The sequence below is a fragment of the Protopterus annectens genome, chromosome 6.part0 (assembly GCF_019279795.1).
Source record: "Protopterus annectens isolate FY-2018-M chromosome 6.part0, PAN1.0, whole genome shotgun sequence".
Classification (NCBI taxonomy): Eukaryota; Metazoa; Chordata; order Ceratodontiformes; family Protopteridae; genus Protopterus; species Protopterus annectens.
The window spans coordinates 475,073,990-475,101,492 of NC_056737.1; the positions used below are offsets into that span (position 1 = coordinate 475,073,990).

The 27,503-nt window shown below is 43.8% G+C and overlaps 1 protein-coding gene across 1 annotated transcript in view; it reads left to right on the forward strand.

Moving 5' to 3' along the window:
• EXD1 (exonuclease 3'-5' domain containing 1) overlaps window positions 1-27,503 on the forward strand; it is a 1,269,330-nt gene that overhangs the window by 111,967 nt on the left and 1,129,860 nt on the right. Inside the window, exon 3 of the mRNA XM_044074207.1 lies at window positions 15,304-15,361. Within this exon, the coding sequence (XP_043930142.1) occupies window positions 15,304-15,361 (58 nt within the window). The remainder of the gene's footprint in view (window positions 1-15,303; window positions 15,362-27,503) is intronic.

Sequence of the window (27,503 nt, forward strand, 5' to 3'; positions counted from 1 at the left end):
CTGGAGGTAGTCGGGGGGGGGGGGGAGACTTTCGCTGTACCCAAAAGCCTGGCAAAGTTTAACACAAGACAAATGGGTCTGAGGTTACAAAATTCCCTTCCATCAACCCCGTTTACAGTCAAGGAAGACCCTCCCAGATGCTCCACCTTATCTAAAGGAGCAAGCAGTAATAGAAGTTTCAAAACTGCTAGAAAAAACAGCCATCCAGGAAGTCCTGGCAGACTAGCATGGATCCGGAACTTACTCAAGGTTCTTTTTAGTACCAAAAAAGATAGGGAACTGGAGACCGATTCTGGATCTCAGCAGACTAAACAGGTCTGTGCAAAGAACAAAGTTTCGGATGGTCATGCTACAGTCCATTCTACCCTTTCTGGGTCAGGACAATTGGATGTGCTCGATAGATCTTCAGGATGCGTACTACCATATCAAGATGGACAGGCGCTCCAGGAGATATCTTCGCTTCTGGCTGGGGGCCAGTCATTATCAGTTCAGAGCTCTGCCCTTTGGTCTCACCACAGCCCCCAGGGTGTTCACCAAATGTATGGCAGTGGTCACGGCTCACCTGAGACGTCAAGGATTCCAGGTGTTTCCGTATCTAGACGACTGGCTCCTTACTGCTACCACCAGGCATCAACTCATACAAGCACGGGACTACACAATCACAATCTGCTCCTAGCTAGACATTACAATAAATTTCGAAAAATCTGCCTTGTTGCCCTGTCAATCTATCACTTGCATATGAGCAGACTTAGACATAAGGGATATGTTTGCAAGGCTACCACTGGAAAGCATGTCCGCAATTCGTCAGCAGGTACAGGTTCTGATGCAGAGCAAAAGGATCCAAGTCAGGTACGTCCTTCAAACTCTGGGTTCCATGGCAGCAGCCATTCTTCTAATCCCACTAGCGCGCTTTCATATGAGAATTCTTCAGTGGCTTCTGTTTGCGCAGTGGTCTTTCCAAGACCTACCCATGACTCTCATGATCACGGATGCATGCAAAAGACATCTTTCTTGGTGGATGGTCTCTCCGCTATTTACTCAGGGCAGACCTTTCATACAACCCCCTCCGGTAGCCACAGTGACGACAGATGCCTCCCTGATAAGGTGGGGTGGGCATTATCTGGGCAGGGCAATCCAAGGCACTTGGAAACCTCACGAGTACCATCTGCACATAAATGCCCTGGAAATGAGAGCTGTGCTCCTGACGTTGCAAGCCCTTCAAGACTCTCTTCCTTCTGGGACCATTGTTATTCAAATGGACAACATGTCAGTGGTGTGGTACATCAACAAGCAGGGCGGAACCAGATCCTCCCCCCTGTGTTGAGAATCACTCAGACTTTGGCAGTGGGCGATTTCCTCCCAATGTTTTCTGATTGCAACGCGCATCCCTGGGAGATCCAACTTCATAGCGGACAGGCTCAGCAGAGATATCTTCATGCCTCACGAGTGGTCTCTGAATCAGGAAGTTGCGAATCTTATTTTCCGCAAATGGGGATAGCCTTGCTACGATCTCTGTCAACCCCTTCAACAGCAAATGCAGCAACTACTTCTCCCTCCTTCCGCTTTCGGGTCACATACCCAGAGACGCTCTAGTCCACGTTTGGCCCCAGGGGCTTCTTTATACCTTTCCTCCTTTCCCCCTGATACCCAAACTTGTACAGAAAGCAATATCGTTGGGTTGCAAAATGATCCTCATTGCCCCCTGCTGGCCTTGACAGATATGGTTCCCGTTCCTGCACCTTACCTTCTCGATCAGGCCTAGACTCTGGACCCAATTCCAGATGACCTGGTTCATCAATCAGGCGGGTTGTATCAGTCCCTCAAAACTCTCCAGCTCACAGCTTGGTTGCTCCACTTCCAACCTTAGCCAGGCTTCCCAGCAGTCCGTGAGATTATCGTCTCCTCTCAAGTCTACAATGAGGAAAACTTATGCTAGCAAATGGAAACGTTTTTTCTTGTTGGGCAAAGGCTAGGAATGTGGATCCCTTTTCAGCCGCAGTCCACGAAATCCTGGAATTCCTAGCACATCTGTTTCACTCCAGGTCCGCTTCTGCTACGATCAGGGTACAATTGGCAGGCATTTCTAACTTTCATTTTGGCTTTTCGCATTCTAACATTGTCTCATAAGCTCTGTAAAGCTTTTTTTGAGAGGGACAACTCTTCTTAGGCCTCCAGTGAGAGATCCCCCTCCTCCTTGGGACCTTGATTTAGTCCTAACCTCCTTAATTCTGCCCCCTTTTGAACCAGCAGCGTCCTGCTCTATCAAGTTTCTATCTTGGAAGACACTCTTTCTGGTAGCTATTACTTCAGCCAGATGCGTCTCCAAACTTCAGGCGCTATGTATTCGTCCTCCATACTTGGTTTTTCATAAGGACAGGGTTGCTCTGTGTACTAATCCCTCATTTCTTCCTAAAGTCTGCTCAGAAAATAATTGAAACCAATCTATAGATCTTCCTGTGTTTTTCCCTAATCATACCAACAAGGCAGAGTACAAACTACACCAATTGGACGTTTATAGGCAATTGCGTTTTTACCTGCACAGAACTAAGGAAATAAGGAAGTCGGACCAACTATTCCTTTCTTATTTCTTGGGCAAACAAGGTCTCCTAGTTTCCAAGGTAACCTTATCTAGATGGTTGTCGCACACTATTACTTTCATTTATCAGTTAAGGAACAGAGAGTTACCTATTAAACCAAAAGGTCATTCTACTAGGGCCTTGGCCACCTCTGTAGCCTTCCAGTCTAGGTTGCCCATGGATTCTATATGTGCAGCTGCCACGTGGGCAAACCCTCATACCTTTATTTCTCATTACAAGTTGGATATGGTCTCCAGGAGCAGAGCTGACTTTGGTTCCACTGTTCTGAAGAGTCTGTTCCACTGAGCCACCCAGGATATTAGGTGCTAGGGACGCTGTCCCAGCCAGCAAGAACGAAGGCGAGATAGACAACTTAACATAAAGAAGTTATGTACCTACCATAACGTTCCATGTTAGTTGTCTTCATCTCACCTTCCTTTTTGCGTCCCACCCTCCGTCCCCCTGTCCTAGTGGACCGAGAGGAGTTTGTTTCACTGGCTGTGTGTTCTCTTGTTTTTCCTCTCTAGACTTAGAGAATATGGCAGGTATAGTCAACTGATTATTTGACTGGTTTATTCTCTTGTTCTGTCTGGAGTTAGCTATTTCAAACAAGCTCTGGGTAGCTGTCGCTAGGCATTATGGAATAAGGGGTAGCCTCGAGCCAGTAAACAGCTCTCGAGCTATTGAAGATAGCAGAGTCGGAGCCGAGAATTGGCTCCGATCCCAACCAGCAAGAAGGAAGGCGAGATGAAGACAACTAACATGGAACGTTATGTAGGTACATAACTTCTTTTTATGTGGGCAGCATCTCTGGGACTTGACCCCTTCTCTGCCCCTTTAGAATCTGTTTTGGATTTTCTCACTGAGTTATTTCAGTTTTCTATGATTAATGTGCAATTGGCAGCTATTTCTAATTTTCATGTTGGCAGGGGACAGTGTGCCGCTGGCTTCCCTCAAGATTTTCCAGGTGTTCCTGAAGGGTGGTACTTTGCTATCTTCCCCCAGTTTGGGATCTGGTCCCTCCCTGAGATTTGCCTTGTGTTGCAGGTCCATGCAAGCCGTCTATTTGAACCATCAGCTACTTCTGACTTGAAACTCTTATCTTGGAAAACTGTTTTTTGGCGGCAGTTACTTGAGGAAGGTTTTGGAGTTGCTAGCTCTTGATTTTTCCCCTTCTTAAGACAGAGTTTCTCTTCGTACAAATCTTTCTTTTCTGCCAAAGGTAGAGTTAAGAGAATAAACGTAAGTTCTATTTACTATGTTTTTTCTCATTTTCTCCTTTAGAGGAGAATACTTTTTGCTTTATTTAAAGTACACAGGGAATTGATATTTTATTTTGACCGTATCAAAGCTTTCAAAAAATCCAGTCAATTATTTGTCTCCTTTTCAAAATCCAGGCTGAACTCACCTGTGTCCAAAATGACTTTATCCAAGTTGCTGTCAGATTGTATTTAGTTTGCATATTCTTTAAAAGGCAAGATCCTTCCATACAAGCCTAAGGGTCATCCCACAACGGCCATGGCTGCTTCTACAGCTTTCTTTTCTGGAGTATCAATGAATGAAGTTTGTGCAAATGATTCTTGGCTGGGTCACCGCATTTTTGTGTTGCATAATAAAGCTGGATGCTCAATCTAGATTCAGGGCTTCCTTTGGCTCCACTTTGTTGCAGAATTTCCTTCCTTGGTTCCTTCTGATGAATTTTTCATAGCTGGGGACTGTTCCACAAGTTGAAACCAGATGGAGCAGACAACATCAGATACAAAAGTTATATACTTATGATATATCTGTGTTGTCTCCGTCTCTTTAAACATTCGTCCCCCTCTGCCCTTTGTTGGTATAGTGATCTTTTCCTTCTCTGATGATGGGACTGTGGAGGTTGTGTGCTCCTTATGTTTGGAGTCCTGCATCTTCCTTGGCAGAGGAACCATTTTTTAGTAAGTATAGATAAAGATATAGATATTGAAAAGTGGTTGTCATGAGGCAGACTCGATCTGAGGGTTAGGATGAAGAGTGAGGAGTTATGGGTAATAGAGGTGGAGCCAAGCAAGTAGAAGACTTTGGAATTGGCCGGTGTCTGATCCGAGTCAGATGGGAAAACCCACAAGTTGAACAAGATGGAGACTGACATCATGAATCTATTGTTGTAGTAAGTATACAACTTTTGTGTTTTTTTTCCTAAACCTTTGGTACATTTAGAAAGTGTCAGTTTCACAAAGTTGTAAGTTTGATATTGATATTTGCTTTTCTCTGTTACTGTTCCTTGCTTGGACTACGAATATAAAAGATTTTTTTTTTGAGTAATTCTTGACACCCCCCCCCCCCCCCCCAGTTGTGTTGAATTGGGGGGTGGAGAGGAAAGTTATACTTGGGATAAATGCTACCACAGAGCGCAGTCACTGAAAAATTATTAGAATTCATTGTTTTGAATTTCGTTATTCATTCTTTATTGCCTTGAATTGCATAGTACACAGGCAACGTCTGACTTGTGGGCTTACTCATAAAAACAATAGATCTGATATTGTCAGTTTTTCATCTCATCCTTACATATGGGTCTGGATCCGATCCATCGGATCCGACTTGGCCTTTACTAAGCCCGAGGCAGCCAAAAAAGTCTTGGATACCTCCCGTTACCCACAATGCATCTCTCCCCATTACCTCAGATCTGGTTTACTGCTTTGCAAAGATGTGGTCTGATCAGCTAGCTCTTGGGTTATCAGGTCATGTTATTAAAAATGTCTCTTCTGTATTCTGTTTTTCTCTACATTAGTGTATTTAGTCTTTTCTCTCTCTCCCTTGTCATTAATGACCCTTCCTTTACAGTAACCAGTTTTTATTACGTTACTTTCGTTTTCTCTCTCTTGTTGTCTTTCACTTTCCGACCAGTGACCATCATTTTATAGGTTACTTCCTTCCCCTTTTACCTTTTAAATGATTTTTTTTAACTACTATTGTTAGTAGTTTTCTTCATTCTACTTCCATCTATTCCTATTAAAAAAAAAAAAACTTTCCTCCCTTTCTCTGTTCTTCTGTAAGTGTGTGTGTGTCTGTATGAGTGGCTTTTCTGCCTGTATTTCTTGCATTGTGGTGGAGAAACAAGAAAAACCTGCTGGATTTAAAAAATGCATAAAGTGCGGGCACAAGATTCCTTTTAATGAATCGCACTCCGTGTGTCTGTTGTCTTGGGCCCCTTTACGTGCAAGAGGATTGTGCGTTTTGCCATTCTTTCAACCATCAATTTTTGGTTGAAAGAAAAAATAAGCTCATCTTGAGGGGCATATTACCTTCTGCCTTTGAGACTATTTCTGGCAGTAAAGAAAAATCAGGCTATGCCACAAAAACTAAATCGGCTCATTCGAGTCCTGCTTCATCACTTAAATCAAAATCCACTGATAAAGGAAAGCAGAGACCCTTTTCGGCACTGATGGATTCTTTGGAGCCAAGAGCAAAAATGTTAAAATTCCCCAAGCCTGTGGAGTTTGTGACTTGGAGCCTTTGGTGCTGGTCACTACTGCGTTGGATCCGGCTTCTTTTGCTCCGATTTTATGTAGTAAGGATAGATTGGATCCACTGATGTCATATCAGACAACTAGTCCCTTCAAGCTTATTTTGACACTACCAAGGACTCTGTATTCCCCAACCTTTGATCCGGTTCCATCGAGGGTACTGTTTCCTTTCTTATTCTTATCCAGACCAAGGTCCCCATCTGCCTCCTCTTCCAGTTCAACCAGGGGCCTTATTGAAGATGATGTGGAACAGTTGGTATAGAAGATTTTGTGGGTGCAGGACATCACTAAATCCCCTTGGCCTTGACCCTTAGGTGCCAGTTCTGTCATAACCGTACACTTCCCCTCTTCCTCTTCCGTGTTAAGGGCAAGCTTCAGAGTTGTCAGATCCGATACTCCCAGTGCCTTTCACCTCTGATCTGAAGATGTCCGCTTCCTCGGATTAGACCTTTGCTCAGAGATCTTCGGGTTTTATGGAGCTGGAGAGTTCTCAGAGCCATAGTGAGCCTCATGAACCTCTAGTGCACTTGACTCCCAGGTCTTTGGAGCAGTCTATGCACCTTGGGGCATCAGCAAAGATGAGCTCAGCTCTAGCTTCAATCCCTGGCAAACTGTCTTCTGGACTGGAGGGGACCCCATCGCAAAAGTATGGCTTTTTGGAGCCGGAGTCCTCATCCATTCAGGAGCAGTCAGCCTTTGGGGCTTTTTTGAGAGGGCTGTAGCTGCCACTGCATCTAAAAGGTCACTTGCCACCTTGGATCTGCAATCCCATCAAGATACCTTGTGTTCCTGTTCTTACCAGGATGTTCCACAGGGACAGTGGGACCTCCAGCACCAGGATACCAATCTGGGTACCCTTGCCTCTTCCGATACTTCCCCAGATTACCCCACTGAGGAGGTCCGTAGGAAGAGACTTTGCAAGAGGAAGCATTTGGACTTCACAGAGGAGTCTGCTACGGAAGACACTGACCTCTGTGAGGGAGAAGCATCCACACAGTCACCCCTTGAGGATGTTTACTTTGGGGAGATTCTAGGGATTCTGAAACATGGGTGGCTGGCAGTCCAGTAGTCCTTCACCTGAGGAGTTGGTGTATCTGGTGGCCTTTGATTCCCACCCATCTACGTCCTGTGTGACTCCACCCACCAATATGCTGATAGGTTTGATCTTTCGGTGGGCATGGGAGGTCATGGATTCCATCGAGCCTAGTCCCTGGAGACCAAATAAAATTATCACTGCTCCATCTGACAAAGCCTTCTGGACGAAAGGGGTTGTAGTAGATGCAATGTTTGTGCTGGCAGTGACCAAGAAGGAACTTTCTGAGGAGAGTTCAACTATCCATCCTCCTAATAAGGATTCTAGTATGATGGAGAGATGTGGGACTCGAGTGTTCTCTTCAGTGACCTTTGCCTTGTGATCGCTGAATTATCTTTCGCATTTCACCAGGTTACAAAGGGATCTGATCAAGACTCTTGAAGGAGCAGTAGCTGAGAGCAATAGAAAAAGTAGCTTCCCAGCTAGCCACTCTACATTCATCAGCTAACTCCTTCATGAGGCTTATCATGCATGCAGCCGAAGGAATGAGTTGAGTGGCTGGTTCCGGCATCTCTTTGAGGATGCATGCATGGATGTGCCTTTGTGATTTTGCTGAACGTCTTTGTCAATGCTCCATTTAGCAGCACGTCTCTTTTTGGTTCCAAAGTCAAAGATATGCTGTCCAGGTGTGAGAAGGAAGGCAAGACTTTATGCCATGGCCATACATTTCTCTGCTCCTCAGAGCCCTTATCGTAAGGGTCAGAGAGGCAGAGGAACAATAATGCTTCAAGAAGTTTTAAGGGTCCTATCAAGACCTACATGGAGAGCTTTTTTTCCCCAGAGGCAGAGGGGGGAACAATAGTGGAAGATTCTGCCCTCACGGCAGAGGAAGTGTGCAGAACCAAGTGTCCTGGGAGTCTGTCTTTGGGAAGCCCTTTCAGAGCTCCTGAAGAGGCCTGATTGTCCACCTCTGGAGGCAATCGGGGGTTGACTACCCCTTCACTGGAGAGCCTGGCAAAAGATGACTTCTGATATGTGGGTGCAGAGGATAATATCCTAGGGTTACCAAATTCCCTTTTCTCAACAACATCCTCCCAACAAGAGGATTCCAGACATTCCACTCAGTCAAAGGGATCAGGCAGTCATTCACATCCAATGGCTGCTAGAAAAATGTCATCCAAGAGGTCCCCAGAGGTCAGAGAGGATTCTTTTTGGTTCCAAAGAAAACAGGGGACTGGAGACCAATCTTGGCAGATTGAACAAGTCAGTCCAACAATGCAAATTCTGAATGGTCACTGTTCAGTCCATACTTCCATTTCTGGAACAGGATGACTGGATGTGCTCTGTAGATCTTCAGAATGCGTGCTACTATATAGAAATGGACAGATGCTCTATTTACACTTCCGGCTAGGAGCCAGTCATTACCAGTTCAGAGCACTGCCCTTTGGTCTCACTCCTGCCTCCAGAGTGTTCACCAAATGCATGGCAGTGGTTGGGGCACACCTGAGATGACAAGAATTCTGGGTGTTTCCTGATTTAAGAGGACTGGCTCATATTCGCCATGACCAGGCATCTACTTATCCGCGCAAGAGACTTTCAAGTTTGTTCTGAGCTAGGCATAACCATAAATTGTCAAAAATCTCATCTGGAACCTACTTAAACACTAAAGTTCATAGGAGCTCTGCTAGACACCACTCAAATGATTAACACTCTGGAAGGAGGAAGTTTTGCAGTCAGAAGGCAAACGTTAAAATTAATCAGGAACAAGAAGGCAGCTGCCCACCTTGTTTTACAGGCGTTGGGATCTATGGCCACGGCAGTTGTTTGTTCCATTAGGCAAGTTTCCTGTGCGGATTCTGCAATGGCTTCTGGCTGCTCAATGGTCAATAATCCACCGACCAATGTCTCACCAAATTCTTATAACGGACATATGCTAAAAGAATCTTTCATGGTGGATTCGTTCAGAACAGGTGACATAAGGTCGACCTTTTGTTCCCCCTCAACTACAGGCTACTGTGACCATGTATGCTTCCCAGATTGGGGGGGCATCATTATCTGGGGAAGACTGTCCAAGGAACCTGGTCCATAGACGAGGCTAAGCTCCCCATAAACATCCTGGAGATGAGGGTAGTGCTTCTAGCATTGCAGACATTTGACTGCTGTTCCTCTGGGGATGGTAGCGATTCAGTCAGACATGTTGGTGATCTGGTACATAAACAAGGAGGAACCAGATCATACCCTCTGTGTTGAGAAGCGCTCAGAGTGTGGCAGTGGGAGATTTCATCCAACTGCTTTCTTATAGCAACACACATTCCAGGAAGATCAAATGTCTTAGTGGACAAGTTGAGCAGAGTCATTCTCATCCCTCACAAGTTGCCCCTTATCCAGAGCATAGCAGAGAACTTTTTCTGCACATGGGGTCAGCCTTGCTGTGATCTGTTTGCCTCTCCCCTAAACAACGAATGCAGCAGCGACTTTGCCCTAATACCCCCACCTGGGCAGTCCCCGAGGGATGCTCTAATGAACGATTGGCATCCCAGTGTGTTAGTATGCTTTTCCCCCATTCCCTTGATTCCCAAATTCCTTCAGGAAGCCAAAAGGTTGAAGAGCACAGTAATCCTCATTGCCACATTTTGGCCTTGACAAATCTGGTTTCCCTTCCTCTGGCCTCACCTACAGAAGGAACCCTGGATTCTGGAACCATTTCTGGATCTGTCACACCCAGTAGGAATTCTTCATCCCAACCTTAACAATTTCAAGCTGATGGCTTGGTTCCTCCAGTTCCGTTCATTGCCAGACAACCTATGCTGTCCTGCCTGGTCCGGTCCGTCATATTTTGATGTTCTCCCATAAGCCATCCACTCAAAAACTCTCTATAGGAGTAAATGGTAGAGGTTTGTAATTTCGGCTCGTCAATATGATATGGATCCTCTTACTGCTTCTAGTCAGTCTATTCTATTATTTTAGTCCATCTTTTCAGTAATGGAGCTGCTGCTTCTACTATTAAGGTACAGTTAGCAGCCATCCCAAATTTTCACATTGGGATAGACGACTTACCTCTCATTTCCCACAAACTTTGCAATGCCTTCTAAACCATATTGTTAATGCCTCCACATAAGGATCCTTCTCCTCCTTGGGACCTTAATTTGGTACAATGTCTGATTGTTCAACTGCCCATCGAACCTGTTGCCACTTGAGATATTAAGTTCCTGTCCTGGAAAACTGTTTTCTTGGTGGCCATCACTTCTGTGAGGAGGACATCAGAAATTAAGGCGGTATCTTCCCAGCCTCTGTATTTGGTCTCTCATAAAGAGAGGCTCTTTGCGTACCAACAGCTTCTTTCTGTCTAAAGTTGTTTTGCAAACAAGTATTAATCAGACCATACATTTACCTGTGTTCTTCCCTAATCTCAGTAATGAGGACAAATATGTCCTGCACTTATTGGATATTCATAGACCATTACGTTTCTATTTACATAGAACTAAAGAGTTTTGGAAAGAATTTCAATTATTTATTGCCTTTGTGGGATCTAGAAAAGGCCTACCAGTTTCCAAAGTTACCTTGTCAAAATGGCTTTCTCATTGCATTTCCTTTTATTCTTCAAAAGGCATGAAACCCTTTCAAATCCATTCGAGCTCATTATTTGTACAGCAGCCACTTGGGCAAACCATCATACTTTTATCTCTCATTACAAGTTGGAGCTGGTCTCCAGGGAGGAACCTCCCATTTGGTTCAGTGGTTCTGAGGAACATTCTCCTGTGAGTCCACCTGGGGTAAAGGTAGTTGGGAACCCTCCCATATGTGAGGATGAGATAAAAAATCGACTATCAGATAAAGAAGTTGTGTACTCACCATAATGTTTCATCTGTATTGCAATTTTTCATCTGTCCTCACATCCCATTCTCTAACCCTCTTCCTTGGGGTTCCTGGTTCAACGGGAAGAGGATTTCAAGTCTTAGATTGTTTCTTTTTCTTATACTTCAGAAATGGTCTCCTTAAAAATCTTTTTGGCATTAAAAACTAAAATACATTCGAAACTAAAATTCATTCGTCTGTGGTAATAATTCTAGCAAAGATCATCTGAGGTAATGGGGAGAGATGCATTGTGGGTAATTGGAGGTATCCAAGAGCTTTTTGGTTGCCACAAGCTTAGTAGCGGCCGAGTCTGATGCGATTTATCAGATCTGGACCCATATGTGAGGAGAGATGAAAAATTGACAATAGAGATGGAACGTTACAGCGAGTACATAACTTCTTTTGTTCTGTGTTCCGGTACCTTCTTTGTCCTTCTCAAGAGTCTTGGGGTAGCAGTCCTATCCTGGCAATGGAATCTGCATAAAGCAGAAAACTGTTGCTGGATGGGGAAGCTGTTCCATCATAGGATAAGTACCAACATGTGCATTGTATTGACATGTATAGGTGCTTGAGGACTGTCATTTTACCCAACTAGTTTTATTATACCAAGATACCCTAAACATAACTCCCTACACTAAAGCTGCCCCCACCCTTCAAAACCTAGAATTTCACATAGCAACTCTCCATTTAAACAACAAAAAAACCCTAACTATTGCAGTAGTCTATATCCCTCCAGGCCAAAACATTCCCATCTTAGAAGAATTCTTAACATGGATAAACCAAAATATATCAAATTAAACTATAATCCTAGGAGATGCAAATATCATTTGGCAAAGTCTTACCCCCAACTTCCCAATCAACAGCAGAAACCTGCATAGTTTTACCTAGCTTATCAATACTCCCACTCACGGCCTATCTACACATTCAGAATATGTCTTAGACTGGATATTAGTTACTCACCTCCACAATTACTCCAATTCTGGAACCCTACCCAGTATACTAAGTGATCACCTCCCAGCATACACCCACAAGACACACTCTCACATAGCCAAAACTCTCTCCTACAAAGCATCCAGAAACCTAGCCTACTTTCACCAGAATAAATTCTCAAGCATTTTAAAAAACCTAAACTGGAACACACTTCCACTAGATGAAGCAGTTAATTACTTTAATAATCTCTTCATATATACACTCAACAGTCTAGCCCCCGTATGTGTCAAGCAAACAAAAGTAAATCACGCCCCATGGCTAACAAAAATAAACAAACAATGTAGCCTCCAAAGAGACAAAGCATGGAAAACTTGGCATAAAGATACAAAAACACAACAAAACAAAACCAGCTTCAAAACACTAGTAATACAAGATAAAAATATTTCTCCTCTGGACTAACATCCCTACAAAATGATCCTAGGAAATTATAGAAATCAGTCTCCAGCCTTCTTAACCCTGGCACTATTCAGAATCCATCTCCTGCACCAGACAAGACCCCTCAACAAATCTCCCACAACTTTAATACCCACTTCATTACCATCATTCAAAACTTAATCAAAGACTCCCCAACAAACCCAAGCCCACACTCCCAAAATACAGATAACCCCAAACTAACTGGCAACTCACCTACTCTTCCTGACAACAATTCCAGTACTCACACAAATCACTCATTCTCTATCCAACCAATACCCACATCCCTTATATGTAAGCTACTTAAAAAGCTAAAACCATGCTCTCTTTCTGCAGATAATTTCCCCCCCAGAATACTTTGTTAGCAGGAAATGCGATTTCATACCCAGTTTGTTTTTGTGTCTTTCGGCTTTTCCCGGTTAGGGGTCGCCACAGTGGAACTCCAGTCCGCTAATGATTGGCAGTAGAGTTTTACGTGCTGGCTGGCCGGGCCTAACGCACAACCTTCAATGAGTGAACGCCCGTTCACGGATGTCGCCACACAGAAGACGCTCTACCTGAGAATCGAACGGGTAACGTCTAACTGAGGCGACAATGCTACCGCAGCACCACCACTGCTGTATTACAGAAGGCTGTGTTCCACATCTATGGAAAAAAATCTATTATCACTCCCCTGCATAAAGGTGGAAACTCTCATGACCTCTCTATCGCCCCATTTCTTTACTTTCTCCTTTATTCAAAATATGTGAAAAGTGTGTACACATACAGTTAATCAAGTACTTTACTGACAACCTTCTCTCCCCCATTCAACATGGTTTTCGCCCAAAACACAGCACCACCACAGCCTTATTTTCCTTCACCAATACTGTTGATGCAGGTCACCCTACATTAGTAATCCTGCTTGATTTATCTAAGGCTTTTGACACAGTATCACATACTAAACTTTTGACCCAATTGACTAAGCTTGGCTGTGGCCCTACATCCCTCAACTGGTTTACATCATACCTTAAAAATAGACAACAATCTCTAAAGTGGCAAAATGCTCAATCCAATTACCTGTCAAACAGCATAGGAGTCTCACAGGGTTCCATTCTGAGTCCATTACTTTTCAACATCTTTATCAATGACCTCTACAAAGTCACACAACTAGGTAAAATTATCCAGTACTCTGACTATTCAACTATAATCTCAACCTCAACAACTTCTCCGACCTACTCTCAGCTACTCAAAATGCTTTACAGATATTGAATCTTGGCTAAACAATTCTCAACTTCTACTAAATACCAAAAAAACTAAACTTCTATTATTCTCATCAAAAGCACCAGACACAGACTTCAACATTTATGCTAAAGACATAACTGAAATAGAAATAGTAAAATCTGCCAAACTACTGGGCATTACAATTGATAATAAACTCCCCTTTGAAACACATATCCTCAACACAGTAAAGAAAACACACTTCAAACTTGGCAAACTCTATCGCCATAAGCTTTACATGGACAATGACACCAAAACAAAGCTAGCAAGCACTTTACTAATCCCGACCTTACTCTATAGTAGCACCATCTTTACTAACCTTCACTCCTCTCTCAGCCACAAGCTCCAGTCCTGCTACTATAAAGTAGCAACATTTGCCTTAGGAAAGCCAAACCATTCACACCATTGCCAAGCAATAAATGAACTGAACTGGTTGGATTTCCCTAATTATCTTTGCTATACCCAACTAATGCTAGCTCACAAACTAATTTATACACCAAATAACTGTCCAGCACTGTCATCAATACTTCTAAGTTATGTCCCTGCACGCACCCTTCGATCCTCCAGTAAATCACTTCTAAATGTAACTAAGCCAAATAAAAGAGCTGGGCAATGCCTGTTCTCATATAGCATTGCTAAAAAATGGAACTCCCTACCCTTCCATATTACCCAAATAGGCTGCATAAAGAAATTCATAGTAACATTAAAAACATATCTCCTTGACAGCCATGAATGCCAATGTCAGTGAATAAAGCCACCATAAACCAGGGCTACATAATTTGTAAGCCAGCTCCATAATCAAAAAGAGGGGGGGGGGAGCCTACCCTGATAGTATTAGCTCCATCACTGCTATGCGTTTTACTTTTTTGTCATGTTTCATAAGATACCAAAGTTGTTGTTTGTCTTTTGGCTTTTTTCCCCGGTAAGGGGTCACCACAGTGGAACTCCGGTCCGCTAATGATTGGCAGTAGATTTTTTTTACGAAACTCCAAGGTGCCAGCTCGACGCCCAACCTTCAACGAAGGCACGCCCATTTACGCACGCATGTCTTTCGAATGCTACCCTACTGCGGGGAGGACATGCAGACTCCACACAGAAGGCACTCACAAGCCAAGCTGAGAATCGAACGGGAGAACCTCTTGCTGTGAGGTAACAACGCTACCCCTGTAACACCTCAATTACCTTGTACTACAATACCATTGGTTACCTAAGGTTTTTAATTCATATTAATAAGTTGTACATTGTATACAAGTGTTTTTAACTTTTTTCTCTTCAAACTATATCTGTAAAACCTTAAACCTCTGCTTACTGTTGCTATTTATTTGTATAAAGTTTTTTACTTATTTTACTTTTATTGTTAATTGCGGAGCTTTTCTCCCCGGGCCTCCACTGAAAATGGGTCCCCAATCCAGTGGACTTTCCCAGTCACCAAATGTCAATAAATAAATAAATAGTTGACAGCAGTGTGAGGAAAGTGCCCATTAGAAACGTTGGTAGCCCCGGGAAGACATGGTGAGTCTGCACAGAATGTTCTCCAGATGGGAACTGTGACAGAGAACCAAGAGCTGCAAAGAATATGCAAACTGAGTGAAATATTTTGATGTCAAGACCATTCTGTTTTCTATTGGATGATGTGCTCTTGTTCATAGTTAAAAGACACTTTCTTTTTCTCTTTTAGTTGAACTTTTAGATGACTTGAATCAGAATGGGTCAAGAGAGACTGAAACAAATTTAAAGTGAGTAAGAGCTGAATTTTTTTTATTTCTGCATTTACAGTACAAGTGGGGTTGATGGTAATAAGCTAGAGACTGGAAGGAATGATTCACTTTTTTAATCATATTGTTAAGAACATCTGTGACATGTATACTGTTAATTCTACATGATTGCTGGTAAAATCAGGGCATCATGTTCAGCTTTATTCCTGAGCAACCATTCTGATTCATTGTTATTCATTATAATTTCTGGACTTTAAAGGTACTGTGTGCTGTTCCTATTTTGTTTTTCTTTACTCTGTCTTTGGCCTTGGGTATTGCTGGAAAGAGAAGAACCAGTCCAGTTACCCGGCTGGTAAAAATTATTAGTAATTGTAGTGAGGCCTCTGCATAATTTGTAACGATTGTCTCATCATCTTTCCCTCAGCAGTCTAGCATTAGAGAGAGCGAGCGAACCCTGATGACGAATGTGTGCTGAATGCAGAAAAAATAGTTGTAAAAGTGCCAAGGCCTGAAGACAGGCAGGAGCTACAGAGGCATCTAAGAATGATCCAGTATTTTGCAGACTTTGCACTAAATACATTTTGATATAACTATGCATATAAAAAAGCTTTTAGAACAAGTTGTAAATTAGGAAATGTGTAGTAAAAAGTTCACTAAACATGTAGGCATAAGCTTTAATATGATGTGAATAAAGCCAATCATGTTGCAAATAGATGCCAAGTCAGCATGATGTAGGTGCGGTGGTTGTACAAAAGAACTGACCATTTGCTTTTTGGTCAGGATTACTTAGAGGCACAAATGAGATATTCTTGGACAGAAAAGAAGCAGTCAGCAGTAAAGCACTGATGTCTGAAGTTCGTGCTTTTAAAGACATTTTGGTGGAAAGGGACCATAAACCTCTGTAAAGCGTATTCAAAAAGACTTTCTGTAAGGCACATCCCAAGATCACAGAGGATGTTTACCTGCAGAAGAGTGACCAGAAAATTAAATATTGGCCAGGCAAGGAGTTTATTTGTGGAAAGCATGTTTAGCATACCATATTTACAAGAGATACATGAGTTTTGAAACGTTCAGCAGTAGTATTGTAGTTGGCCGGTGATGAAATTAAAGAATTTGAGATGTACTAAAATTAACTTGAAAATATATTTTACTGGAAGATGTTATAGCAAAAGGCTGGCCTGAGGAAAAATAACAGGTTAAGAAAAAAAATCATTCCAGAAAGATGCTGGTTGTGTGCGATTGCTTAATGGTCACAGTTGACAAAATAATAATTCCCAGTAATCTGAGGGGAAAAAATGCTTTAGAGAATACACAATTACTTAGAGAACATTTTTTATCCCCATGACCTTATCTGTTGGCTTCTTTTACCCTTAATCTTCTGGCTCATGCCGTTTAGGGGGGTGCAGACAGTTCTTAGAAAGATAAGAGCCCTTCTATACATTTGTTTTGCCCTGGAACCCCATTTGGCCCACCATTCGCTGATAAGTCTGGTGGTAGGGAGGGGAGCAGCCTACACTTTTTTCATGGTACAGCCACCTGTCCCCTCTGCCCACAGTTGTATTCACACACACTTTCTCTCAATCAAAGAGAAGCATGCATGTTAAGTTGCCTATCTCGCCTTCGTTCTTGCTGGTTGGGTTTGGAGCCGATCCTCTGCTCTGACTCGGCCATCTTCAATAGCTCGAGAGCTGTTTACTGGCTCGAGGCTACCCCTTATCCTATGATTCCTAGCGATAGCTACCCAGATCTCGTTTGCCGCTTCAGCTGCGAGGTGTCGTTTTTCTGGCTCAGGCTTGTAAAATTTTTTGTATAACTTTCTTCACTAGAATTCAACCCTTCCAGTTTTTTATTATTAACGATAGTTTTGTTGTTGTGATAGTTGTTTAGCTTGTAGTATCCCTCCCTTTTTTGTAGAACTCTAACTTAGAGAGTTCTCCCCCCCCCTTCCCCCCCTACCTCTTCTTGTCAGGTTAGCCGTTTAAGTTAGAGGCTTTCCTTCTGCCTTTCTCTTATAGGCTAGCCATTTAAGTTAGAGGCTTTCCTATTATCTTTAAAAAAAAAAAAAAAAAATTAGCTATAGTCTTTCTAGTAGTGTGTTTTTTTTTTTTTAGGTAGACTGTATATTGCTTCTGGTTGTTATTGTTCTTGTTTTTCCTTCTACTTTTAATGATGTCAAAGGAATCCAAGGTTTCTGGGTTCAAGAAGTGTGACTCATGCTGTCAGAAAATGTCTCTGACAGATGGGCACACTTCTTGCGTCTATTGTTTAGGTGCTGTGCACCTGCAGGACTCTTGTTCTATTTGCCATGCCTGTTAGTCCAAGAGTCCTGCAGGGGCGTAAGAATAAGCTTATTTTTAGGGGTATTTTAAAACCCTAAGATTCACCGGCCAAGAGCTCACAGCCTGTGAAATCCCCTAAATCCACTAAGCCGTTGGCTCCAAGTTCGGAGCGGTTTTCGGTTCAGGATTGATCTTCTACGTCGGTTCCAGCTGGCACCGACAAGACAATCTCCCCATCAGCTCCATCAGAGGCTTCGGAGCCATCACGAAGCCACAAGAGGCTGAGGTCCCCTTCACTATAATCGGTGCATTCGGCTCCTCTGGCTCCTTTATTTCAGAGCGAGCGTAGTCACTGATCCTCTCAATCCTCTAGGCTGTCGGATCATGATGTGGAGAGAGTGGTCAGTAGGTTGCTAAAGTCGCAGGCACTAGCCAAATTGTTGTCCAGCCCTCCTCAACAGGTATCGGCTCCATCCAGTTCTCTCGATGTTCCTCCTCCGACTCCAATGAGTTCGGAGCCTGAGTTCGTTGGGGCTAGAGTAATGGAACCGTCGGCTCCGATAACTCTATCTCCTTCGGTTCCGACGTCGGCTCCAATTTCCTCAGTGGTGCCTTCCATCGAGGGATCTGGGTGCCGGGGCTCCCTCATCTGCTCCGAGGGGGCGATTGGCATCGGACCCTTGTCCGACCCCGTTCTCCCTCTCGGAGCTTTGGCGCAGGTGAGCTCAGCTCCTACATCGGCCTCGGAGCAGTCTCCCTCTGTGCGGAGAAAGATTCCTATTTCTTCAGAACCAGAGCTTTCTCTGCATCATGGCAGGGACGCCTTCGATGTCATGCGGAGTGTGCTGTCCCCTGAGTCAGCTCCACTATCGGCCCCACCAGCTCCGTCCCCTGTAGTGCCTGTGCCAACCTCTGCTCCTCCTCCAGACCCTAAGCGTAGGGAACCGATGCTCCAGGACACCCCATTGGGTGTTTCCTCCTCGTCTGAGGCCTCTCCTGATCACTCAGAAGAGTCCCCTTGGAAGAAGAAGTGTAAGTGGAAGCACATGGACTCCCCCGAGTCTGTCACTTCTGATACAGACTTAGATGATTCGGAAGGGTCCCCGAGATCCCCCTCTGAGGATGTTTCCTTCTCGGACATCCTAGAAATGCTTAAGCAGAGGGGGAACTGGAATCCCCTAGCCCCTTCTGAGGATGAGTCTGTATTTCTGGATGTCTTCAGTTCCCGACCTTCCACCTCCTGGGTGTCTCCGCCTTTCGATCCACTTATGACAGTGGTGGCTTGAAAGGCTTGGTCAGCTCCGGATACAGTGCAACCAACTCCGAGGAGACCTAGTAAATTTATTACAGCACCCCAGGATAAACGGTTCCTTTAGAAAGGTGTCCCTGTTGATGCTATGGTGGTAGCAGCAGCCACCAAAAAAGAGTTAGCTGAGACCTCTTCATCTGTCCATCTCCGTAACAAGGTGTCCAGGGTGATGGACAGATATGGGAAGCGAATGTTCGCTTCAGCGACCTTCTCTGAGGTCACTGAACTACCTGTGTCACTTTACCCGACTTCAGAGAGATCTCCTTAAATAGCTTGGAGATACCCTCCAAGATCCAACAGCTGAGGGAGCACAAGCCAAGGTAGCTTCCCAGCTAGCGACGCTTAATTCTGTTGTTAGCTCCTCCATGAGGCTCATTTCCTATGCAACCGATGGGTCGAGTAGAGCCGCAGGTACCGGGGTGGCCCTTAGGAGGCATGCCTGGATGCGGCTGTGTAACTTTGTGGAACCCTTTCGAGCGTCCTTCACCAACACTCCCTTTGATGGTTCCTTTCTTTTTGGACCACAGGTGAAAGACACTTTGACTAGGTGTGAGCAAGAAGGCAAAACTATCTCTGCCGTGGGAGTCCGTTTTTCCTCTCCCTGTAGACCCTTCCCAAAGGGTCAGAAGAGTGGGAAGATGTGGTTCCGTAAATCACAGGGAGCCTTGCCTGATGCGTAGTGATTTTTCCTCCAGAGGCAGTGGGGAAAACAATAAGATGCCACCCTCGTGGCAGAGGGGGTCCGCAGAACCAGGGCAACAGAGAATCCTTCTCTGATAAGCCCTTCCAGCATCCCTGAAGGGTTGCCCGGCTGCACAACTCTGGAGGCAGTTGGGGGAAGACTTTCGCTGTACCCAAAAGCCTGGTGAAGTTTAACACAAGACAGATGAGTACGGTCCGTTATATCCGGAGGTTACAAAATTCCTTTCCATCAACCCCCTTTACAGTCAAAGAAGATCCTCCCAGGTGTTCCACCCAATCTGAAGGAGCAAGCAGTAGTAGAAGTTTCAAAACTGCTAGAAAAAAGAGCCATCCAGGAAGTCCCGGCAGACCAGCCCGGATCCGAAACTTACTCTAGGTTCTTTTTAGCACCAAAAAAGACAGGGGACTGGAGACCAATTCTGGATCTCAGCAGACTAAACCGGTCTGTGCAAAGAACGAAGTTTCGGATGGTCACGCTACAGTCCATTCTACCCTTTCTGGGTCAGGACAATTGGATGTGCTCTATAGATCTTCAGGACGCGTACTACCACATAAAGATGGACAGGCGCTCCAGCAGATATCTTTGCTTCCGGCTGGGGGCCAGTCATTATCAGTTCAGAGCTCTGCCCTTTGGTCTTACCACAGCCCCTAGGGTGTTCACCAAATGTATGTCAGTAATCACTGCTCACCTGAGGCGTCAAGGATTCCAGGTGTTTCCGTATCTAGATGACTGGCTCCTTACTGCTACCACCAGGCATCAACTCATACAAGCACGGGACTACACAATCACAATTTGCTCACAGCTCTGCATCACTATAAATTTCGAAAAATCTGCCTTGTTGCCCTGTCAGTCTATCACTTACATAAGAGCAGACTTCGACACAAGGGATATGTTTGCAAGGCTACCACCAGAAGGGTTGTCTGCAATTCGTCAGCAAGTACAGGTTCTGATGCAGAGCAAAAGGATCCAAGTCCGGTACATCCTTCAAACTCTGGGTTCCATGGCAGCAGCCATTCTCCTAGTCCCACTTGCGCGCTTTCATATGAGGATTCTTCAGTGGCTTCTGTTTGCGCAGTGGTCTTTCCAAGAGCTACCCATGACTTACAAGATCATGATCACGGATGCATGCAAAAGGCATCTTTCTTGGTGGATGGCCTCCCCACTAGTTACTCAGGGCAAACCTTTCATACAACCCCCTCCGGTAGCCACAGTGACAACAGACGCCTCCCTGATAGGGTGGGGGGGGGGCATTATCTGGGCAGGACAGTCCAAGGCATGTGGCAACCTCACGAGTACCATCTGCACATAAATGTCCTGGAAATGAGCCGTGCTCCTGGTGTTGCAAGCCCTTGCTATTCAAACGGACAGCATGTCAGTGGTGTGGCACATCAACAAGCAGGGCAGAAGCAGGTCCTACCCCCTGTGTCGAGAAGCACTCAGACTGTGGCAGTGGGCAATTTCCTCCCCAACGTTTTCTTATTGCGATGCACATCCCCGGGAGATCCAACTTCATAGTGGACAGGCTCAGCAGAGCTATTCTCATGCCTCACGAATGGTCTCTGAATCAGGAAGTTGCGAATCTTGTTTTTCGCAAATGGGGACAGCCTTGCTGCAATCTCTTTGCCACCCCCTTCAACAGCAAATGCAGCAACTACTTCTCCCTTCTTCCGCTTCCAGGTCACACACCCAGAGACGCTCTAGTCCACGATTGGCCCCAGGGACTTCTTTATGCCTTTCCTCCTTACCCTCTGATACCCAAACTTATACAGAAAGCAATATCGTTGGGTTGCAAAATGATCCTCATTGCTCCCTACTGGCCTCGACAGATATGGTTCCCGTTCCTGCACCGTTACCTTCTCGATCAACCCTGGACTCTGGACCCAATTCCAGACCTCCTGGTTCATCAATCAGGCGGGTTGCATCACTCCCCCAAAACTCTCCAGCTCACAGCTTGGTTGCTTCACTTCCAACCTTAGCCAGGCTTCCCAGCATTTCCCCAGCAGTCCGTGATATTGTCGTCTCCTCTCACAAGTCTACCACGAAGAAAACTTATGCTAGCAAATGGAAACATTTTTCTTGTTGGGCAAAGACGAGGAATGTGGATCCCATTTCAGCCCCTGTCCATGAAGTCTTGGAATTCCTAGCTCAACTGTTTCATTCTGGGTCCGCTTCTTCTACGATCAGGGTACAAATGGCAGCCATTTCTAACTTTCATGTTGGTTTTTCGAACTCTAACATTATGTCTCATAAGCTATGTAAAGCTTTTTTGAGAGGGACAACTCTTCTTAGGCCTCCAGTGAGAGATCCCCCTCCTCCTTGGGACCTTAATTTAGTCCTAACCTCCTTAATTCTGCCCCCTTTTGAACCAGCAGCGTCCTGCTCTATCAAGTTCCTATCTTGGAAGACACTCTTTCTGGTAGCTATTACTTCAGCCAGACGTGTCTCCGAACTTCAGGCGCTATGTGTTCGTCCTCCATACTTGGTTTTTCATATGGACAGGGTTGCTCTGAGGACTAATCCCTCGTTTCTCCCTAAGGTCTGGTCAGAAAGTAATTTAAACCAATCTACAGATCTTCCTGTGTTTTTCCCTAATCATACCAACAAGGCAGAATACAAACTACACCGATTGGACGTTTATAGGCAATTGTGTTTTTACCTGCACAGAACTATAAAGTAAGGAAGTCGGACCAACTATTCCTCCCTTACGCCCTGGGCAAACAAGGTTTCCCAGTTTCCAAGGTAACCTTGTCCAGATGGTTGTCGCACACTATTTCTTTCATTTATCAGTTAAGGAACAAAGAGTTACCTATTAAACCGAAAGGTCATTCTACTAGGGCCTTGGCCACCTCTATAGCCTTCCAGTCTAGGTTGCCCGTGGATTCCATCTGTGCATCTGCCACGTGGGCAAACCCTCATACCTTTATTTCTCATTACAAGTTGGATATGGTCTACAGGAGCAGAGCTAACTTTGGTTCCACTGTTCTGAAGAGTCTGTTCCACTGAGCCACCCAGGTTTTTAGGTGCTAGGGACGCTGTCCCAACCAGCAAGAACGAAGGCGAGATAGACAACTTAACATAAAGAAGTTATGTATCTACCATAACGTTCCATGTTAGTTGTCTTCATCTCGCCTTCCTTCTTGCGTCCCACCCTCCATCCCCTTGTCCTAGTGGATCAAGAGGAGTTTCTTTCTGTTTCACTGGTTGTGTGTTCTCTTGTTTCCTTTATTGACGTAAGAGAATATGGCAGGTATAGTCAACTGGTTTATTATGTTGTTATGTCTGGAGTTAGCTATTTCAAACGAGGTCTGGTTAGCTATCGCTAGGCATCATGGGATAAGGGGTAGCCTCGAGCCAGTAAACAGCTATTGAAGATGGCCGAGTCCGAGCCGAGGATCGACTCCGAACCCAACCAGCAAGAAGTAAGGCGAGATGAATACAACTAACATAGAACGTTATGGTAGGTACATAACTTCTTTTTCCACACTCTTAGATGTTTCCTTCTGCTCCTTAGTGCTTTTAATGCACTGCGATAATGTGGGCCTGACCAGCATGGACTAAATGGTGTGACCACTGGTTCCTGTCCTCCTTGGCTGGCTCGTACAGGTTGTCATACCACTAATTGTGAGCTCTGGTCACCTGTAGCTTTAGCCCTCTCTCTCACAGAGTTGGCAAGAGAGGAAATACATTGATAAAAAAAATACTGACTGTAGTAGTGGATAGTTCTATCATGTGGTATACAAGCCATAAAAAGTGAAAAGTGATACCAGTATAAAGTGATCTGTAAAACTGAGGGGACATGTGTATTCCAGTTAGAGATTGTGTGACTTTATCATTCTAAGTTACCAGAAATAATTTCACAGGTGTAGTTAAGTTGAAATGTCATGCATGCATTAAAGGCTACACCTTTGACGAAGAAGATATTTTGTGTCTAACGGTACAAAAGTCAAGAATTCAGAAGTGTTTTGATGTAAATAGGCATTGCCATATTTACTGTAGAGTTCAGGTTAATTTTCATTAACCAGTTTAGCATCATGATTGCCAGTACATAAATGTGTGTCTCGTATATGTTGTGATAGAGGTGTTTGAAGATAAGTATTGAATAAAATGATCCTTAGATGGAGGAGGAAGGTTGAAAGATTAGTAATGCAGCAGCTTGTAGGTAGAAAAGTGTAGAAGTAGTAGTACTTTTTCCATAAAGAGAGAATGGAAGCTGGTAGCAAGAGGAAGATGTTTGCCTGTCATGTAGAAGAATGCAGGTGAGGGCTTGGCCTATAGCAGCTATACAAGCAGAAGTCTAATACTCAAACATGGATCTGTTCACGAGAATTACAAAGATGGAAACTTGATATCCATGCAAAGATCTGTTAGAGAGGAATTCCACAGAACTAAAAGAAAGGGCTCTATCTAGGCTGTGACTGAAGGACCAGTGAGAGACCAAGGGGCCTGAAGCAATTCAAGAGACGTGAAGAGCACATGTTGAACTTTATTGAACAGTTCCAATTTTCCCTTTTAAGTTTGAGAATTGTTTGAAAGTATTTCCATATGTTATCAAACTTACATATTTATGTGACAAGTTTACTTCAGTAAAGGCATCATTTAATTTCTAAATGCAGTCTTTTGGTATTCTGGGAAAATTGATTTGTAAATGTGGCTTATGGAGTGAAATGGAAGTTGAGAGAAGTAACATGCCATGTGTGTGAAGTTCTGTAGTGTGTTTTTTTGTGTGGGCTTGAAGGCACCACAGTGTTTTTCTTAATGAATGCAGAATTCAGCTTTGTGCCACTAATTCTGCATGGTTTATATTTTTGCTTTCAGAAGAGTTAAAAAAAAACTTGAGTGCATGTAGCACAGCCAGAGGACTAGGTAGTATGGTTAAAACAGACTTTCTGGTAAATGTCAAGTGTGGTAAAGTGCTCTTCTAAAAGGAAGTGAAACAATGTGTATAAAAGTATTGAAAGAATTTTGTGTGAGTTCAGAGTCTTTATCTACCCTAAAGAATTTGCAAAACTTTCCTCAGGGTACTTGCCTGCACCACCACAAGGAGAAGTTTTTCAGGCATTTATAAAAACAGGCAAAAAACAACCTTGATTTTACTGGAAGCTGCAGTGGCAAAAAAGTAAAGAACTTTACAAATAGTGCTGTTAATGAGCTGGGACCAAAAGGTTTGGTTGATACTGTTATGAGGTAGTGCAACAGTTGTCTGATATTCATTATGCAGTGTAATAATTAAAAGGGACATGAAGGCAAATAAAAAGGCATTGTTTGTGTTGAAACAGTAGGAGTACTCCTCCTAACCAAATCCTGTTCTTGCTGCTGTGGAAGAAATCTGTACCTGGAACAGAAATAGACACATTTTGAAGCAGAGTTGTGAACTAAGTGAGCTATGTGACCTAATAACTGAAAGCAGTACTGAAATAACATATTTCAATGCGTAAAAACTCTATCCAGGTTAAACTGCTTTTTTAACAAAGAAATTTTGTGCTTGCATGAACTCAATACAAACAGGGCACTGTATTATAAAAAAATCCTGTTGCTTAAACCTGGCATCCTCTGAGTTGAAAGACACTGCAATGATAAGATGTAAAACAAAAATAAAGCAGACAACAGTACCATGCTGAAGGTAAGTATATTGGCTCCTGCTGAAGACAGCAGTATTAAAATGTAGCAGTGGAGCCTGCTGATGAAACAAAGCAGACTGTTACCGAGTCAGATATATCAGTGGTTTCTTTTTAAGACTCAAGACTGGCACAGAAGTCAAGCAGGGTACTGATAACCAATTGCTCGTGTCTGTGGGTGCTGCTGGCATACAGCAAAGTGATTTTTAGAATCAAAATATTTCAGACCGATGAAAAATTGAAAGTGTGGTTACCAGTGGCTTATGATGGAAAAGGTTACACAACAAAGGTTTACAAAAGAACTTGATGACTAGCTTATGCTGACATGAATAGCAAACCGCCATAGATGCACTTAGAAGTGTAGTTTACTAAAAGCCTAGAAAAAGTTGTATATAACTTGGAAGCAGAACAAAAAACATTTTTGAGAAGCGAAAAGTTGATCTGAAATAGATTTCTCTGATTGTGAATGTGACAAGAATTAACTTTGCTTTGCCAAATCCTCATTCATAGGTTCATAGGTAGGTACTAGGCTATTGGCCCTAGGGCCTATATAAGCCTAGCCAAATGTACCCTGGCTTTCGCCACCCAAGAAAATTATTTTCCTGTGCCACTGTTGAGCAGAGCCACAGAAGTGATCCCCGGGGTGAATTTCCCATCTCCCATCCAATCATCAAGATTTTTCTTGAGTGCTAATGAGGAGCTTTGTTTGATCTAGATAGGTAGTTTGTTCCAGAGTATGGGAAGTCTCTGGGACAGGAATCTATCCCTCCAGCATGTTCTGTTTATTGTGGTGACGAGGTTTAGGTCCCTAGAGCGTGTAGCTCATAGAGATTGGGATTTCTTTAAGTGGAGCATGTCTAAAAGCTCTGTGTTTGACATAGCTTTGTGTGTTAGGCAGAGATCGCCTTTGAGTAGGCGATTTGCGACGGAGTAAAGCTGCAGTTTTTTGAGACTGTCTGCATAGGGCATCTCTTTGAGGCCGGTAATCCTCTTTGTGAGTTATTTCTGTTGCCTTTCCAGTTGTTGTAGATGTCTTGTGAGGTACATACCAAAAGGGGCATTGTACTCTATAATGGGTCTAATGAGTGACGAGTAGAGGGGAACAATGACCTCTTTTTTTCCTGGATGAGAAACCTTTTGTGATGAGGTGTGCCACATAGAAGGATTTCCTGACTACTGTGGCAATGTGATTATCAAAGGAGAGACTATTGTCCACCTGTGTCCCAAGGTCTCATCACACTTTCGGTGTTAAGTAGACTACCACCTATGTGGTAGTTCATGGGTACTGAGTTTTTACCAAAAGGGATGACGATGCACTTTTTGGCATTGAGCTTTAGGCCATGGCTTTGACACCAGGCATCTGTCTCAGCGAGGCCCTTTTGTAGGATGTCCACATCTTTTGGAGTTTTGATTATGGCTCCTAGTTTGCAGTCCTCTGCGAACTTCGTTAGCCAAAGACCTTCTGTGTTGACCTGTATTTCAGAGAAGTAGATGCCAAACAGGAGAGGACCCAGGGCTGAACCCTGTGGTACTCCACTTGTCACTGGTTTGAAGTTGGATTTGGAGTCTGCTACTTTCACAGTGTGGGTTCTGTCAGTGAGCCAGTTGGCAACCCATCTTGCGACATAGGGATTTATACCTAGTTTAGTGAGTTTATCTATAATTCCAGTGTGGGGGATGGTGTCGAAAGCCTTGGCGAGATCTAGATAGGCTGTGTGAAAGGTGATATTACAGAACTGCAAAATGAAATTTAGGGGTGATTTTGACACTGTTGCAGATGAGTGGAAATAAATGAGCTGGTTTATAGTTTGGGAAATAAACATGATTCTGTAATTAATGGAGCAAGTAGGGTTTCAGAGAGTCTTCACCTCTTTAAAGGAAGAAATCTCAGGCAAGCAAAAGGTTACAGAAAACATGTTAAAGCAGCATCTGATGTTCTCCAGCTCATTCCAGTAACCTGAGGGACTCTGTTCTGATGCTCTGAACTGACTGGTCCTTTCACATAGCTTGAGATTCCAAACTTGAGCTCTTCCTACCTACCCATAATACCCTGCTTCCCCCACGCTACCTCAGATCTTGTTTGCTGCGCTTGGTGTTCAGCAGCGAGTTCTGCTTGAGCTTCTCCTCAGCGTTTTTGGTAATTTGCTTTTCTTTGTTTTTGCCTGTCTTCTGCCCTTTCATCCTCTCTCTAGGCTCTATCTGTTAGCCTTTTTATTTTTTTAACTAAGTCTTCTTTTTCTCTCTTCTCTTTAATTTT